Genomic DNA, 17,616 nt, shown 5'->3' with positions numbered 1-17,616 from the left:
TTCCAAATCCGGCTGTGGCAGCTCACCAAGCCAAATAGCCTTTTCTTTCTGCTGACCACATAAAGCTGGTGTCTGTCTGCGATATTGATTGTAGAGTTGGTTGCTATCTGATCTCAGAATGGCTTCCTCTGCCCTCTTCCCCATGGCAACATGAAACACAGTAACCTCGTATCTGGATAGAAATGCTAATTAGCTATCTTTAGTCCCAACTTCCTTTCATCTTGGAGGTAAGTGAGTGGACAATTTATGGTACAACTGTTTACAACCGTCAGCACCTTTCTGTTTATTTATTTAGTGAATGCAAAGCCTCCTAAGCCAAGCAGTAACTTCCGGTCCTGCTGTGTTGAGCGGAAATGGGCCTCTGATCTGTGAATTGGACACAGTGAATCGGCATTCACGTTGTGCCCCCTGCTAGTACTGAGGCTTAAAGCTAACGATCCTACCGGCCGACTAAATAGCAAAGGAAGTTTCATGACGAGAGTCCACACAAAATCCTAGTCAAAGTCTCAGAGTTGAAAGGAAGCGCTTTTCTGTGACTTTGGGAGACTGAGTTTACTCGTTACAAACCCAATGATTGCTGCCATTGTCTCCAAGTGTAAATACTTCGCATGTTCTCAGTAAAACAATCTAAGCCTTCCTTTGATCTGTAACTATCAAGCCACCTAGGCTTGCTGTCAGGCAGATTTCAAAATAGGTTACATGACTTCCTTTGTTTACCCAAAACTACAGTCCCAAAATGGAATAAATTTATAAACTTTATAACTGTAACATTATCTAAAATGTAGCATAAATTTTAATCAGTTTTTCTTCTTTGTTTTTATAACTATTAATGAAAAGTTAAAATGGATGAATAGTGTTCTGTGAGAATCATGTTTTAAGAGCTGATCTGTTTAATTCCGTTGTCTTGGCCAGATGACTGGGATGCTGCTGTGGCCAGCTTACTGCAGGTCACACCATTTCTTCCTCCATCCCTTTGGAGTAATACGGTGCGCTGTTACCTTATGAATACTGCAGACACACAGCCAGAAGTGGACCTGCTTCTTCAAGTAAGGCAATAATTATCTGCTGTTGGCCAAGTAACACAATTGGAGAGTGCCTCAAAGAATTGAGGTAGTTATTCAGATTTCCCCTCTGGCTCTGTGGTTAAGCACGCAATATTACTAAACCATACAGATATTGTCTTTGTCCCTGATCTGTTCTGAGTGCACTGATATTAGCGAGTGAATTGATGGGCGTTTATAAGTATGCCATGGCTGCATGATCAATGTTGGCAAGCTTACGGATAAGATAATGGAAGAGATGGTGTTCATCTGTGACAATTTATTGAAGTAAATTTCCCCTCCTCTTAACCTGATAGTGTGGTGATTGTTTGCAGTATTGTGGGAAAATCACCATTTGGAGTCAGATCTAAGATTCAACATGCAGTTTTATCGGACAAAGCTTTGGGAGAAGCGCTGGGCTCTCCACAGTGCATGTAGTCACCTTCTCGACTATACAATGGCAGTTGAGCATCTTTTATATTTTTACAAATAATAGACAAGTACGGACATCGATAGTTAGCACATCGTTATACATAGAGGAGATCGACATTGGCAGTTATCACATTGTTGTACGTAGAGTAGATAAATTATGCATTTATGTTTCCCATCAGTGGCTGATCTTGTTACTGAAACTCATTGTTTTGACTCTGCTTTATCTCAAGCAAGCTAAGGTGCCTCAAGGTCTGATCTATTTCCTGCAGTAATTTGGACACTACCAGGCTTTAACTCTTTGTGCAATGTCTGTGCCCAAGTCAGCACATCTTAATGTCTTTTCCCAGAGTCCATTTTGTGCCAGATCTTGTATCCTTTAATTTTGATTTTACTCCAACAACAGCACCCCCATCATTGCCCCAGCAAATATTACCTAACTCCACAACTGCATGTGGATCGATACCATCAGCACTTCTGGACAGTCGAAGCTTGAACTTCCAGGGGACTCCTGGTTTTTTTAAGTTTTTAAAAAAATATATAATCCAGTGACAAATCTTTTAACTAGACCTATGAACATTATGCTTCCTGCTGGTTGAATATCCTTCTGGCACTTAATGTCCGGGCTTACCTGTAAACATTCTGGAGAGGTACGGGGGAACCCTGGCCACCTCCATGACTGCAACAAGCATCTTCAGACTAAAGTCATAGCCTAAGTGCTATTTTACAAATTATAGCTACTCTAACAAAGTGAAAAAGATGTTGTATCTATAACCTTCTGTGTTCTGCGTGAGGCAGCTTTCTCACATACAGGTACATGTCATTTAGGTATGTTGACAGTACAGATAAATAGCATAAAATGAATGTACCATAATTAAGTATTCTACAATAGAGTCCCTACGTTACAGAAGGAGGCCATTTGGCCCAAATAGTCTGCAACCAACCACAATCCCATCTGGGCCCTATTCCCATAACCCCACATATTTACCCTGCTATTCCCCTGAAACTAGGGTCAATTTAGCATGCCCATTGAACTTAGCCTGCACGTCTTTGAGTGTGGCTGGAAACCGGAGCACCTGGAGGAAACCCACGCAGACAATGGGAGAATGTGCAAACTCCCTCCACGGTGACCTGAGGCCAAAATTGAACCCGGATCCCTGGCGCTGTGAGGCAGCAGTGCTAACCGCTCGCCACTGTGCCGTACATTTGTGCTTCCTCATCCAAATGATATTTGCTGTCAGCAGTGTAAAGATTTACAATTTTCAGTTGAGACACATAAGAGAATAATAATGCTCAGAGCCATGTCTTTGAGCGCGTGAGAATTACTGGCCCCTGTCAATGTAATTAGATGCAACATTTTTACTTCTATTGCATTTTGATTGTGACCTGCCCATTTATATCCCACGCTGTTCTCATTCTGGATGCATCTTATTTGATGAGACACTAAAGCATCGTCTGTCTGTCCACTCTGGTGGACATAAAAGATCCCAAGTCTTTATAAGAACATAAGAACATAAGAACATAAGAAATAGGAGCAGGAGTAGGCCATCTAGCCCTTCGAGCCTGCCCCGCCATTCAATAAGATCATGGCTGATCTGTCGTGGCTCAGTTCCACTTTCCCGCCCTCTCCCCATAACCCTTAATCCCCTCTTTTATCAAGAACCCATCAACCCGCTTCTTAAAAATATTTAGCGAGGCAGCCTCCACCACTTCAACGGGCAGAGAATTCCAGAGAGGAATAGCGCCCTTCTCCTCGTGTCCATTTATCCCTCAGCCAACAGCTATATCAGGTTTGAAAGCCAAATGTCCTGGATGCTGGAATCCAAACTGAAAGCAGGAAATGTAGGCTGTAGCATTTTTGGAGAGAGAAACATGGTTGAAGTTTCAAGTCGATGAGCCTGGTCATTTTCCATTCTTGTATCAAAAACAGATTGCCTGGTGACTTATTTCATTGTTCGCTGTGGGAATTTGCTCCACTTAAAAAATTGCTTCATTGACTGCAGAGTGTTTTGCATTATCCTGGGCTGCTGAAGGGTGCTTTTATATATATATATATATATATATATCTCAACACACACACACACATTTTGATCTCTTTTTACTGTTGTATTTTGAGGAATGTATATTTTAGGAACTGAACTCGTTTGAAAGATTAAAAACCAAGTCTTCTCTTCAGAAGGTTTGAAAGGTCAGGCTGTGATGCTTTAACGTATATAGAAGTGTCTGGGACACTAGAATATTGGTAATTCCTCCATAGTACAAACATTAGGGCTTGCCTACCCTTGGAGTCATAGAGCTCTGCTTCAGAAGATGGATCCTTGGTTCATACATAAGAGGCAAAGCAATAATGATGGCAAGAATAACTGTCTACAGGCTTTGTTCTGGGCAAGAGTCATCCTCACTCCAGGATTAAATTTCACTATTTTACAAATCCTCACTGAGTGTGCTCAGTTTTACCACTTTCTTTTTTGTTTGAAGGTTTAATTTTATTATAATGTATGTTGCCTTTATCTTGGTAGGAGTACTTACCAAAGCTGCAGATGATGTGTGAGAATCTCGGGCACTTTTTCCTTGTGGTGCAATTCCCAGTGGAGGGTTCAAGTCAGTACTCAACAGAGAGGAGGCGAGAGATTGAGAGAAGCTCCTTGTGTCTCTTCCTTCTAGGTTCCACCGTGCCTCGGTAAGGCAATTTCAGCACCCGTAATTTAAAGTAAAAATTATGATTGATTCTGTCCTGATATGAATGTTTAAGTCACTCGTACTAAATTCCACTTGGTATTGTTAACAAAGGCATTAATTTTCCCATTTATTTTACATAAAATAAGAATTAGAAGCAGGAGTAGGCCATCTGGCCCCTCAAGCCCGCTTCGCCATTCAGTAAGATCATAGCTGATCTTTTTGTGGATTCAGCTCCACTTATCCGCCCGGTTTGACATCTCTGTTGAAGTAATGCAGAGAAGAAATTGATATAAGCGTCTCAATATATGTGTGAGAATACCCCGGATTATTGTCTACCAGTTATGCCGTGCCACATTTTTATAACAATTGTTCACTATTATAAATTCCTGTGATTGCGTTTCGGTGGATTTTATCTGTGCAAGCCCTTCTCGTGGTGGTTGAACAATCTGCTTGGTGGGTTCTCAAATTGCTCACAATGCTTTCTGACATTTTATTTCTTTTCATTGCACTTTTTCCTGTCAGCTGCTGAAATTTCTAACGTTGATGTTAAACGTGCTTTTAGAAAGTGTAATTTGCCTTGAGTGGAGAGTAGTCATTTTTCAATGTTCATCACCCTGCACAACATATAAGAAGCAAGACAGAATTTGGGTTTATTTAAACAAGAGGAGGATATTTTCATTCAACTTATGGTGAAAATCCCAGGTCACAGACTTCCTTACTTCTTAAATGAAATCTTTTACTGTTGCACTCACCTCACACACAAATGGCTTTCGAATGCCAGCATTTGTAAGAATAATTTCATCTCGTGAATTTAACTCGAGTATTATTGCGATATGGATGCACAGTGCAGAGAGATGGTCATTGTTACCAGCTCACGAATGTAACCTCAGCATTGTTGTGTTCGATGTCAGGTGTATGGAAGAGGACTGTGAGGAAAGTTTCTTGAAGAATGGCGAGACCAGACCGTTGATAATATACCACCGAGCAGAGAAGAGCAGTGACAGTTCAAATTTAGCACTCCACATGATTGCCAGGGTCTCTGATGCAAACCACTCCCAAAAAGCAAAGGTAGTATGTGAAACTATTGGCACTAACTGAAGACTCTTCAGCTTCATTCTGCTTTGGCCTTTTTAACTTATTTGGTACATATGTCATTTTGATGACATATCACGGCTGCAGTTTTGATGCTTTTGGGTTTTGATGATGAGGAACAATGGTGATAATTATATTAAATTGTTAAGTGGGGTGAAGTTTGGTCTTTCAGAATAAGTTGTCAGTGTAACAGCCCGGACAGCAGTAGACATGGTAATCAACGTCCACGTCTGCAAACTGGAGCAAGGAAAAGTTTCTCTTTTATCCAGTGCTTGCCAGGTGAATGGGGGAACCAGTAATCTCTCTAAGGTGACATAGCACTGCTGCCTTAGCATCGGGGCGCGGGTTTGGTTTTCAGCTTGCATCACTGTCTGTGTGGAGTCTGCACGTTCTCCCCGTGTCTGTGTGGGTTTCCTTCAGGTGCTCCGTGTTTTCTCCCAGTCTGAAAGATGTGCTGGGCAGGTGCATTGGCCATGCTAAATTCTCCCTCGGGGTACCTGAACAGGCGACGAGAGGATTTTCACTGTAACTTCATTGCAGTGTGAATGTAAGCCTACTTGTGACACTAATAAATAAGCTTAAACTTAAACAGCTGTGCACAAACAGTTCTCCGTTTATAATGTGCATACATGTGCACTCCAAACAGGATTGTAGGGAACGATAGTGGGGACAGGTTTGGATTTAGTGGTGATGCCCTTTGGGTATCCCCTCTACAATGAAACATTCAGCTGACAGTATATTTGATTCAGATATGTTGGTTTTGGGGAATAAAATTTCCATGGAACTGCACCCTTGAGTTACTGCTTCCAGTGAAGGAAGAGAGACAAGCAGGAATAAAGCCTTAGGTTTTGAGCTTTTTAAATGCAAGCAGGGTGAATGAAGCATGGACAGAGTAGTCTTATACTTTTACCGTCTTGTTTTTCTCAATGGTGGCTCATTTAGATGAACTCCGTAAATAGAGAAAAATACCGGTTGACCACAATAAAACACATTACATTGTCTGTCAGTTTATCAACAATTTGAAACATTTGTCTTTATGAAACACTAAGATATTCATAAAACATGGGAAATATTTAACAAAAAAAGTTTGAATTCCCTTCTAATCAAAGGCAGACAATAGAAATATTATCTGCGATCTGCATTTGTGTTGGGGCTGCGTACGCACTAACACACAGGCAGAAAGGAAATGGCAGAGAAACAAGTGGTTCAAAGAGACTAATTGTGGGTTCAAAGAAACCACAATGTGGTGAGATAGATTAAAGCAATTTGGTGCATTCAATTAATTTGATTTTTTTTAAATTCATTTTGAACTAAAAAAAACTGCAACTGTGATGTTAAAAATGGAGGAACTGGGGCAACTGTGCTTTACATTTAATTTTCACATGTCTAAAATAACATTCAAACATTTGTGTTTTGATGCAGCCTGGATGAACTTATGGTATGCATTTTCTAAACAAATGTTATATATTACTAAGTTGTACAATTGTTACTAAATGTTACATATTTTTCAGTTGTACAATTGAATATGCATGAATGTACTGTAGGAAGGAATTGGAGTGTTCTGATCTGTGAAAATTATGAGCACGTCTTTGGGATTTGCTGTTTTGAATTATACACTGAGACCTGGCTGAATTCTGTATGCGAAATAATCCCAGCATGAAGGAATTCACTGTTTTGCATACAGTAAACATTGGTGGAAGCATGGTTAATAACTAGATGAAAATGTACCTCGTGCGTTAGTGTTAAGTACATAAAGTGTACAAACAGATGAGAAATGATTGGGAAAAAAAATCACCTGGTCCATTAAGTCTGTCCAACAATAAACATTTTTTCTTTGTGTAATTGATCTGGAATACATCCTTATTACCATATTCAATGATGTTTAATGACCTGCAAGGTACTGGTTATCTGTTTTTTGGTAACATGCATTATCAGCCCCAAGTCGTCCTCTTGCTCAACAGCTGTGAGCACACAGCCTTGCGTTAGTGTATAAGTGCTTGGGAGTGCACTTAGATATCTGTCTCTCTCTCAATAACTGCCTATTTCCACCTCTTAGATTTCCCCCTTTCCACTCTGGCCTCAACAATCCTCAGCCATGTCTGTGTCATCTCTAATCACAAGTACTGCAATTTGGTTTTTTGGCTGACCTGCCATCCTGCAGTGTGTGTTGACGTTATCTCAGCTAAGGTTACGTGCTTTCTTATTCAGCACCCAAATCCCATTCTCCCATCCCCTCCTGTTCTTGTTAAGCCTCTACACGTCCCAATTACTGAAACCCTGCAGTTTAAAATTCTCATTCTTGTGTTTAAATTCCTTCATAGCCTGGCACAGCACCACCTCCAGCGCCACAGGGCCCCACCAGAATTCTTCATGCCTCTGACACTTGTCTGTTGTGCCTTACTTACCCCCACCTCCCCGCCCATCCATCTTTGACCCCACCATTAGCCATGAATCAAGCAATCTGGGCTTCACAATCATAAATTCCTCCCTTAAACCTACCTCCTCCTTTGAGATTCTCCTTAAAACAAGCTCTCTGTTCACCTCTGTAATCTCCCTTCAGTTCATCTCCTTGTGTATGATTAGGAACAGAATATTCCAACGTTGCCATGGTGGGGACAGGGCTGTAAAAATGCGGCGAGCCATTCAAAGATCCATTGACTTTGGTGGCACCATAAATTCCTGCCAGCGGAAAGAGCCATAACATTTTGCCCTACTTTTCCATCTTAAATGTTCCTAATAAATGAAAATTGTTGTAGTTAACTCAAACTCCTGCGTAGTTTCCCTCAGTGCTTCCATCTAATTTGTTAACAAAATGACAAACAGCCATTGTAACATTGACACAAGTAGAAAGTGCAGAATTAAAGTCACGTTTAGACCATCTTTGGGAATGCAAACAGTCCCTTATCCAAACTAAAATTTGCTTGCCAATTGCACAGAACTTAATGGGAGGCAATGGCCTAGTGGTATTATCGCCGGACTATTAATCCAGAAACTCAGCTAGTGTTCTTGTGTCTCGTGACGGGATTCGAACCCGGGTCCCAGAATTTGAATTCAATAAAAAAAATCTGGAATTAAGAATGTACTGATGATCATGAAACCATTGTCAATTGTCGGGAAAAACCCACCTGGTTCACTAATATCCTTTAGGGAAGGAAATCTGCCGTCCTTACCTGGTCTAGCCTACATGTGACTCCAGAGCTGCGGCAATGTGCTTGACTCTCCACTTCCCCCTGAAATGGCAAGGTACTCAGTTCAAGGGCAACTAAGGAAGGGCAATAAATGCTGGCCAGCCAGCAACACCCATGTCCCACAAATGAATAAAAACAAATTAAAAAGTGGGTAAAATTCTGCTGGGGAAAAAAATAGGCTGGAAGCACACAGCAGGTCAGGCAGCATCTGTAAAGGACCAACAGCTTGTTGACTGTTGTTTTCCCTTGGATGTTGCTTGAACCATAAAACTCAACCTTGTGTCGTAGATTTCTGTGTGGCACCTTGACGAAGCCTATTAAAGGTCTAGATGCGCAATATTGCACAGGGCTGTAATCATTTATTTACTGAAATATCAAGATTTTCTTGTATTTTTTTTAGATCATTGAGCATGATGGAAGTGCAGAAGAGGGAGCAAAAAAAGTCTTTTCCCAAGTTGAAAGAATCATTAAACAGGTGCAGTACAGATCAATCTGTATTGACTTAGCGAATGTAGATTTTTCTTTTTTGATTTGATTTATTATTAATATACTAAAGTGAAAAGTATTGCTTCTTGCATGCTGTACAGACAAAATATACTGTTCATAGCGAAGGAAAGGAAAGGATGAAGAATGTTAGTGTTACAGTCATAGCTAGGGTGTAGAGAAAAATCAATTTAATGCAAGGAAGGTACACCCAAAAATCTGATGGCAGCAGGAAGAAGCTGCTCTTGAGTCAGTTGGTACATGACTTCAGACTTTTGTATCTTTCTTGTGACGGAAGAAGGTGGAAGAGAGACTGTCCAGGGTGTGTGGGGTCCTTAATTATGCTGGCTGCTTTGGTGAGGCAGCGGGAAGTTTAAACTGAGTCAGTGGATGCAGGGGCTGGTTTGCGTGATGGATTGGGCTTTGTTCATGACCTTTCATAGTTTCTTGCAGCCTTGGGCAGAGCAGGAGCCATACCGAGCTGTGATACAGGATGCTTTCTATGATGCATCTGTAAAAGATGGTGAGAGTCGTAGTAGACGTGCTGAATTTAAATTTGAAACAAATGTGAATTCTTCACATTTTGAAGTGCATCATTCTGTGTTTCATGATCTCTATTCCTCTGCCGCAACAATGATGACCAAGGAGGAGCCATCAGCTTCACGTCTTTATTAACGTCCTTCTTCCTTGGTCTAGGAATTGCTGGGTTGGGAAAGCACGGATCTCGAAAACAAAGATTCGGGAATTGAGGATGATTCCATCAACTGGGAAGAGGAGGACTTTGGAGACGCAATATGGGATGTGCATGATGAGCAGGAACAGTTGGAAGCTTTTCAAGCAGCAGTTGGATCAACCTGTGAATTGGGATTTGAGAAGGTATTGCTGCTTCTTCTGGGCTCATGTTAAATCACATAACCATTGCAGTAAAACAGAATTAAAAACATAATGGCAGCATATAAATTGTAATTTAAAATGCAATATAAGTAAAACTTGTGGTCATCAAGATAAGGGATCACCCTCAGTGGGTTGGAATTATTCTCTCCTTTTACAGTATGCAGGTTAAATAACTTGGGCCAGATGCAACATGGTAGATTGCTTTAAGTGGCATTACACTTGTACCCTGTAAAGGGGATTCATTATTAAACCAGTGTGATTGTCAAGACTGTGCCTTACTTGAGTGAGAGTGTCCAAAGTCATGTTAATTTTTTTGCCTGACGTGGATTGAGTTGAAACTTGTCATGTTCACTTGGGTTCCTTCATCCTTTTCTGAAGTGAATTTGTGTGTTTGTGTTTGTGGGTAATGTGAATAACAAATGTTAGCTTATTGATCTGAAATATCAAGTCTCCCAGCATCAAAATGCTTCATGTATTGAATGAATTTGAAATGCAGTGATGGACAAAAATGACAGCTATTTTATGCATTATAAAATCCCAAAAAGGCAATGGTTGAGGTGATTGACAAGTAAAGCCATACCTGATGATGTTGGCTAAATAGCTGCTTAATGCCTTAAGTTAAAATAACAGAAAACAATTTCATGTAAACACAATTATCTCTGTATTAATAGTATCATGGTGTAATTTCAACCCATATGGTATCACTCGATGCTTGCTGGACTGGGTATAAAATAGGTTAACTTGTAAAGTTCGCTATTTTACCTCCAACAATATACTACTATGGACAGGAGAATGATTTAATACACAGTCCTTACTTCTCATCCGTTCAAAAGCATAAATCGAAATTTCTATCAATAACCTCAAAGCAAAGTTGAGATAAGATGAACATAGAGGAATTAGTGTATTTACACACATCAAATGTGGGAGGAGGGTCATAATGTTGCCTCTTTCCATTCATCCAGTAACACAGGGATAGAGAAGGAAAGATTTACAGAGTAAAGACCACAGAGAAAAGAATTGTTGTTTCACATGATTCTCAATTCCAGAATCCAATACAATGGTGTATTCGTCCACAGAGGTTGGCAGATTGAAAACTGATGCTGGATAATTTACTTTTCCAGTAGGGATGACTTCCACGAGGAGATAGGTGTACAGAGCTCATTGGTCTTGTAAGCAATGGCTCGGAAGTTCCAGTAGAAACAGTGTAGACGGGACCAGGCATTCAAACCTGAACAGAGCCTCTTTTCTGAACTGCTGCTCCACAAGGCAATATTACCACCAGCTGGATGGGTCATGCCATGTGATTCTCAACTCTGCGTTTTGACAGAGGGTGTATCTCACTTTGCCTGGATTCCTGAGATTATTAATTGTCCAACTATTAAGTCTTAATGGGAGTAGCGAAGTCCTTTGTCCAAGCAGACAAACTGGTGCCTGTTGGCCAGGTCTGGCTTCTGAAATGTAGATGATCTTTGTATAAATTCTATTTGAATTTGGACTTTGCAACTCACGGGACAGCTAATATACCAATATGTCTTTGGGGATAACAAGGTGCAGGTTTCTCCGATACAGGTATTGCCAAATAGCTCTTATCCTTCGAGGGTCACAGCCAGATCTGCCTTTAACCATTTTAAAATGTGATTGCTCAGTTACAAAATTTTTGAAATTAGTCATGAGAATATACACATATATTTTATAAAAATTCAGTGTGAGGTATAATACCTTGACCCCAACACAATAGCATACTTGGCTATCAATGCCATCCTCTCTCAAGTGAGGCTGCAACTTTTCTCTCCCAATCATTTTGCATCAAATTGCTTACAATTCTGTGCTGTGGGCACTCGCTATCCCTGGGCCTGAATTTTATTTTACTTGGGAAAACAAGAATTCATCAGTCCACCCCATGTGAAAGAAGCATATTAACCTACTGTGTGCTGACTGGTATCCAAACAAAAATATGAAATGGGGAACATTGCAAAATCATTTTAAATGTCAGTATAAAAATGTCTGATTGTTCAATAAATTATAAGTTGTGCTTTCTTTTCTGTACAAGTTGTTATTAACTTAAAAATGTGAACCTGAAATGTACTTAATAGTTAAAAAAAACTCATTTATTTTCATTTTAGTTTGGTCTCTGGGCAGCACGGCGGCACAGTGGTTAGCACTGCTGCCTCAGAGCTCCAGAGACTCGGGTTCGATCTCCAGTTTTGGAGCACTGAGTGGAGTTTGCGTGTCCTCCCCGTGTCTGCATGGGTTCCCTCCAGGTGCCCTGGTTTCCTCCCATAGTCCAAAGATATGCTAGTTAGGTTGATTGGCCGTGCTAAATTGTCCTTTAGTGTCCCAGGATGTGTAGGTTAGAGGGATTAACGGCGTAAATGTGTGGCATTGTGGGAATAGGGCTTGGAGTGGGATTGTTGTTGGTGCAGAATCGATGGGCTGAATGGCCTCCTTCTGCACCGTAGGGTTTCTATGAACTATGATCTTATGATAGCATTTCTAACATTTATTGTGAGCAACTGTTAATGAGGTACAATTTCAATGTGCATTTGATGTAGTTACCTTGCACTCCCGCAAAAAGCTAACTACATAGTATAGCCAATTATTTTTCTTAGCATTTTGGAGGTTGTCATTAATTATGCACAATTGGGAAGATTTATTCTGTGCACCAAATCTAATAAATTGTAAATTTGTTTGTAAAGTGTAGGTTAATTATTTCACACTCTCAAATTATTGTCAGATCAGTGCTTAATTCTTTGCATATCATTTTCCATTGTTAATATGTTAATAAGTGCAAACATTGCAACTCAAGTTGTAAACCTGTTTTCTGTAAGAATGTAAAATATAATAAATTCAGGTTAAACAAATCTTACTTCACAGGCCTTTGATGCATTGGCTTCCTGTCAAATTGCTATTGCACAAATAATCTCACGGGCCTGAAGGTTTAAGGATGTAAATAGTCAATGTAATGTATACATTGCTTCATATTTTCCATTCATTTGTGACAGTTTTCAGAAAGAAAAGAGCTTTCAAAGCACAGACGTATAAACTGAAATTCAACTTGCATAAAACAATGCACTTTATTCTTTGTTGCCACTTGCTTTTAGTATTATGACCGGCTGAATGATTTGGTGACAGCTCCTGCCCCTATCCCTCCGCTGCTTGTGTCAGGTGGACCGGGCTCTGGCAAATCTCTCCTGCTATCTAAATGGTACGCTTATATTTTAACACTCATTAAATATTTCTACTTCCTTCAGATTCTATAGTGTGTCCTATATTCTCTAGCCAGACCATTGCAAACTTTATTATTTCCATTGGAAAATGGTGAGGGTGGGTGGGGGAGGGCTATTAAATTGGAAATAAACAATTTTCACACTTGACTTGACTTTAAATTCATGCAAGTTGGTCAGCTTTTTAAAAATTCCACGAAAACAAAACACGTCCACAGTTCTGAAGTAAAATAGTGGAAATACTCAGCAGGTCAGGCAGCATCTGCGGGGAGGGAAACTGAGTAAAAGCTTCCATGTTTTCACTAGAATTTTATGTTTTTAATTCACAAGAATACAACACGTGAGAACATAAGAAATAGAAGCAGGAGTGGGTCAGCAGGCCCTCCCAGTCTGCCCCACCATTCAATATAGTCATGGCTGATCTATGCTGGCCTCAACTCCTTTTCTGTGCCCTTTCCCCATAACCTTTAATTCCTTGATCTATCAAATATTCATCCACCTCCACTTTAAATTCTTCTAATGATCCAGCTTCCACCACCCTTTGGGGTAAAAAATTCCAGAGATGCACCACCCTCTGCGAGATGAAATTTCTACGCACCCCAGTTTTAAATTTTAAATGACTGGCCCTTTATCTTGTAGCGATGTCCCCTTGTTCAAGACTCTTTCACTAGCGGAGACAATCTCACCATCTACCCTGTCAGAATCTTCAGTATTTTGCTTCTACATTTCCAAGCATGTAGTTAAAAGGCATAGAATAACTGCTTTTACGTTCCATTTGCCCTGAAAAGGCACAGTCGTGTTGTGACCCTTGGAACAGTGGCACAGTGGTTAGCACTGCTGCCTCATAGCACCAGGGACCCGGGGTTCAATTCTTGGCAGCTCTGTTGACTGTCTGCGCAGAGTCTGCACCTTCTCCCTGTGGATTTACTTCAGGTGCTCCGGCTTCCTCCCACAGTCTGAAAGACATGCTGGTTAGGTGCACTGACCATGCTAAGTTCTCCCTCATCATACCTGAATAGGTGCCAGCGTGTGGCAACTACGGGATTTTCACAGTAACAATGCAGTGTTAAGGTAATCCTACTTGTGACACTAATAAACAAACTCAAAACCCGAAGTGCAATTCATGCTTGGTATTACGTTCCCAATCTAGAATTATTCGATAATAACAGATTTGTTGATCCTTCTTTACTCCTTACCTAAATACAGGGTAGGTGAAGGGGATATGGCCTATCATGCTGAGTTTCAAGTTTCTAATTTGTTATTTACATTTTTTGTTGTTATAGGATTGAACATCAGCAAAAGTCTTCCCCAAACGCCTTAATTTTATACCATTTTGTGGGAAGGCCCCTGTCCACCAGCTCTGAACCAGCGCTAATAATAAAACGACTCACTGTGAAGGTAGAGAATTGGATACATCTGATGTAACTTTGTATGATGTTTAAGAAATGGAAGAAAACATAACCAGGTGTTGATTGGAGATTCGCTCCTCTCCCCCTGAACCTTATGTTGAATTAGTAGATAATTGGAGTTAAATAACTGAGTTGAGAACAGTCTGTAGCCCAAATGAGTGCTGAATGGACAAATGCCTTGATCAGAAATATTTTGTAATAAAAACCAATGGCTTCCTGAACTTGGAGAATTTACAATATTCTCTTGTTCAAGAGTGTTATACCAGATTTATGAAGTACATCTCTCTGCAGCCAGTACATTATTTTACATGAGGTTTTGCACTTGTCATTAGCTCATTAAAATAATGCTAGTTTTGTTTGTTTGAGTTTGTAACTGAACTCCTGACTGTGAGCATCCCACTATATTAGGATCAACAGCATTCATTATCAGGAAAAATGTAGCAGAAAAATGTTGGGGTATAGATAGAAAGTTCAAACAGTTGTTCTTCGTGTACATAAGCTCTGCGTTTTCACGTCATTTGTGACCTTACATGAAGGGCATTGCTTCTAATAGAATTGCCCATCAATGGGATGGTCTTTATTCATAGAAGCATTCATTTTGCAAGGATGTGGGTGTGGGGTGTAGCGAGGCATCTTGAGGGGAACTGCTTGATAGAGCAGACGCAGCACGGTTTCGTTAAGGGGAAGTCGTGTCTGACAAATTTATTGGAGTTCTATGAAGATGTGTCTAGGGCGGTGGATAGAGGAGATCCGGTGGATGTGGTCTTTCTTGATTTTCAGAAGGTGTTTGACAAGTTACCTCACAAGAGGTTATTGCAGAAGGTAAGGGGGCATGGAGTTGGGGGTAGGGTGTTAGCGTGGATAGAGGATTGGTTGTCAAATAGGCAGAAAGTGGGGGTTAATGGGTGCTATTCGGATTGGCGGTTGGTGACTAGTGGAGTGCCCCAGGGGTCGGTGCTGGGGCCTCAGCTAATTTACCATTTATATAGATGATCTGGAGGAGGGAACCGAGTGTATGGTGTCGAAATTTGCTGATGACACCAAGATTGGTGGAACGGCAAATTGCGCGGAGGGTGTGGAGAGTCTGCAGAAGGATCTAGATAGGCTGGGCGAATGGGCCAGGAAATGGCAAATGGAATTTAATGTTGGCAAGTGCAAGGTGGTCCACTTTGGTAGGAATAATGGTAGGAAGGACTATAACTTACGTGGCGAAAAACTGCAGCAGGCGGCGGTGCAGAGGGACCTCGGGGTCCTTGTGCATGAGTCGCAAAAGCCCAGCCTGCAGGTGCAGCAGGTGGTCAGGAAGGCAAATGGGATGCTGGCCTTCATAGCGAGGGGGATTGAATATAAAAGTAGGGAGGTCTTGCTGCAGCTGTATAGGGCATTGGTGAGGCCGCAGCTGGGGTACTGTGTGCAGTTTTGGTCGCCGCACTTACGCAAGGATATTTTGGCCTTGGAGGGAGTGCAGAGGAGGTTTACTAGGCTGATACCGGAGTTGAGGGGGTTGAGCTATGAGGACAGGCTGAATAAACTAGGCTTGTACTCGTTAGAGTTTAGAAGAATGAGAGGAGATCTCATTGAGACGTATAAGATGATGAATGGGATGGATAGGATAGAGGTGGAGAGACTCTTCTAGCTCAGAAAGGACAGTAGGACTAAGGGGCACAGCCTCAAGATAAAGGGGGGGCGGTTTAGAACGGAGTTGAGGAGGAACTTCTTCACTCAAAGGGTGGTGAATCTCTGGAATTCTGTGCCTGTTGAAGTGGTGGAGGCTGCCTCGCTCAATATTTTTAAGACGCGGGCTGATGGGTTTTTGATAAGCGAGGGGATTAAGGGTTATGGGGAGAGGGAGGGAATGTGGAACTGAGCCACGACAGATCAGCCATGATCTTATTGAATGGCGGGGCAGGCTCGAAGGGCTAGATGGCCTACTCCTGCTCCTATTTCTTATGTTCTTGAGGGCAATTCAAAGCATATAATCATGGGTTGTCCATTGAGTTGAAGACCAGGGCTTCTGCAGATTAGGTGCACTTGCCCACCTCTGTAGTCAATCCTCCAGTCTGTTCTCTTGTCGAACCATGCTTCGTGCCAGAGTGCAACCTGTGGCCTGTAATAATGCACAACTTATTTTCTTGTTCACTTCTAGCTGTTGCAGCATTCATGGTCCACGTCTGCCCTAGCATTGGATCCAAATAAGTTACTGGAAGAGTTTCCTCGATGGCTGGAGAAACTATCTGCACGCCACCAAGGCAGTGTCATCATAATCATTGACTCCATCGACCAGATTGAGGTGGGAATGAGATCAGAAGCTCTCAACATAAATTTAAACCTTTTTTAAACATTGGAGTAATGCATAATTTCTGCTTGCTCAGTTCTGGCATTTTAATTAAGAGATTTATTTAAAGGTAAGGGGCTGTGTTTTGCTGAAAAAAGTGATGGTGTGTGAACAATGACAGACATGCTAATCTGTGGCAAGTAAGCAATACCTTTTTGAAATCCAATTCTTCATCGATTTCTGTCACTCCACCAAAGTGGCATTTGGTGCTTAACTCCCCATGAGAAAACTGAAGTTGCACATTAATTACCAAGTAAACACGGAAGTTAAATCTGATGAAACAAAGTCTAATAATAGCATTGAGTACCTTCTGTTAATGGTGATAATTGTTAATGATTGCCAGTTAATTGCTGTCACTCAGAGTCTTGTTGTGAATTGCTTTAGATTTCGAAAGCATCAGATTTGCTTTCCTTACTTGGAACTGAAAATGCTGTAAAAAGTCAACAGGTTTGGCCACAGCTGTGGAGAAAGAAAATAAAGTTAACGCTTCTGCTCCATATGGCTGCTTCAGATTCTTCTTCTTAAATTCTCTTCCAGCATTTTCTGCCTTTACTCACTTTCTAAACCTTTTTCATTCTGTTTCAGTCTGATCTTTCTTTCCTTCATTTTATTTCTCTTTCTGGGTCTGTTTTGACTTTGAATTCACCCATTCAAATTCCTTCTCAGTCCTGCCTCTGTTTATCTCTCAATTCTTAAATCTCTGGTTAAGGAGATGCACCGTTTGCCTTGTTGATCATTGAGTTCCCACATGCTCTGTATCCCACACTGCATCAATATCAACTGACATTTCCAGCAACACTGTGGGCAAAATAAATGTTAAAAGCTAAACATGCACGAATAAGT

The 17,616-nt window shown here is 41.0% G+C and overlaps 1 protein-coding gene across 2 annotated transcripts in view; it reads left to right on the top strand.

The window, feature by feature from the left end:
- The window catches only part of nphp3 (nephronophthisis 3), a 195,575-nt gene that overhangs the window by 13,004 nt on the left and 164,955 nt on the right, over positions 1 to 17,616 (top strand). For both annotated transcript variants that reach the window (XM_080201909.1, XM_080201903.1), the window contains 8 exons: positions 913 to 1,046; positions 3,989 to 4,149; positions 5,060 to 5,216; positions 8,829 to 8,903; positions 9,608 to 9,787; positions 12,907 to 13,010; positions 14,313 to 14,427; positions 16,585 to 16,728. In XM_080201909.1, coding sequence (XP_080058035.1) covers positions 913 to 1,046; positions 3,989 to 4,149; positions 5,060 to 5,216; positions 8,829 to 8,903; positions 9,608 to 9,787; positions 12,907 to 13,010; positions 14,313 to 14,427; positions 16,585 to 16,728 — 1,070 coding nt within the window. The remainder of the gene's footprint in view (positions 1 to 912; positions 1,047 to 3,988; positions 4,150 to 5,059; positions 5,217 to 8,828; positions 8,904 to 9,607; positions 9,788 to 12,906; positions 13,011 to 14,312; positions 14,428 to 16,584; positions 16,729 to 17,616) is intronic.

This window comes from Carcharhinus amblyrhynchos, chromosome 2 (assembly GCF_965287045.1).
Source record: "Carcharhinus amblyrhynchos chromosome 2, sCarAmb.v2.hapA, whole genome shotgun sequence".
Taxonomy (NCBI): domain Eukaryota; kingdom Metazoa; phylum Chordata; class Chondrichthyes; order Carcharhiniformes; family Carcharhinidae; genus Carcharhinus; species Carcharhinus amblyrhynchos.
The sequence above is the reverse complement of the archived record's forward strand: the minus strand, read 5'-3'. Positions and strand labels throughout refer to the sequence as shown.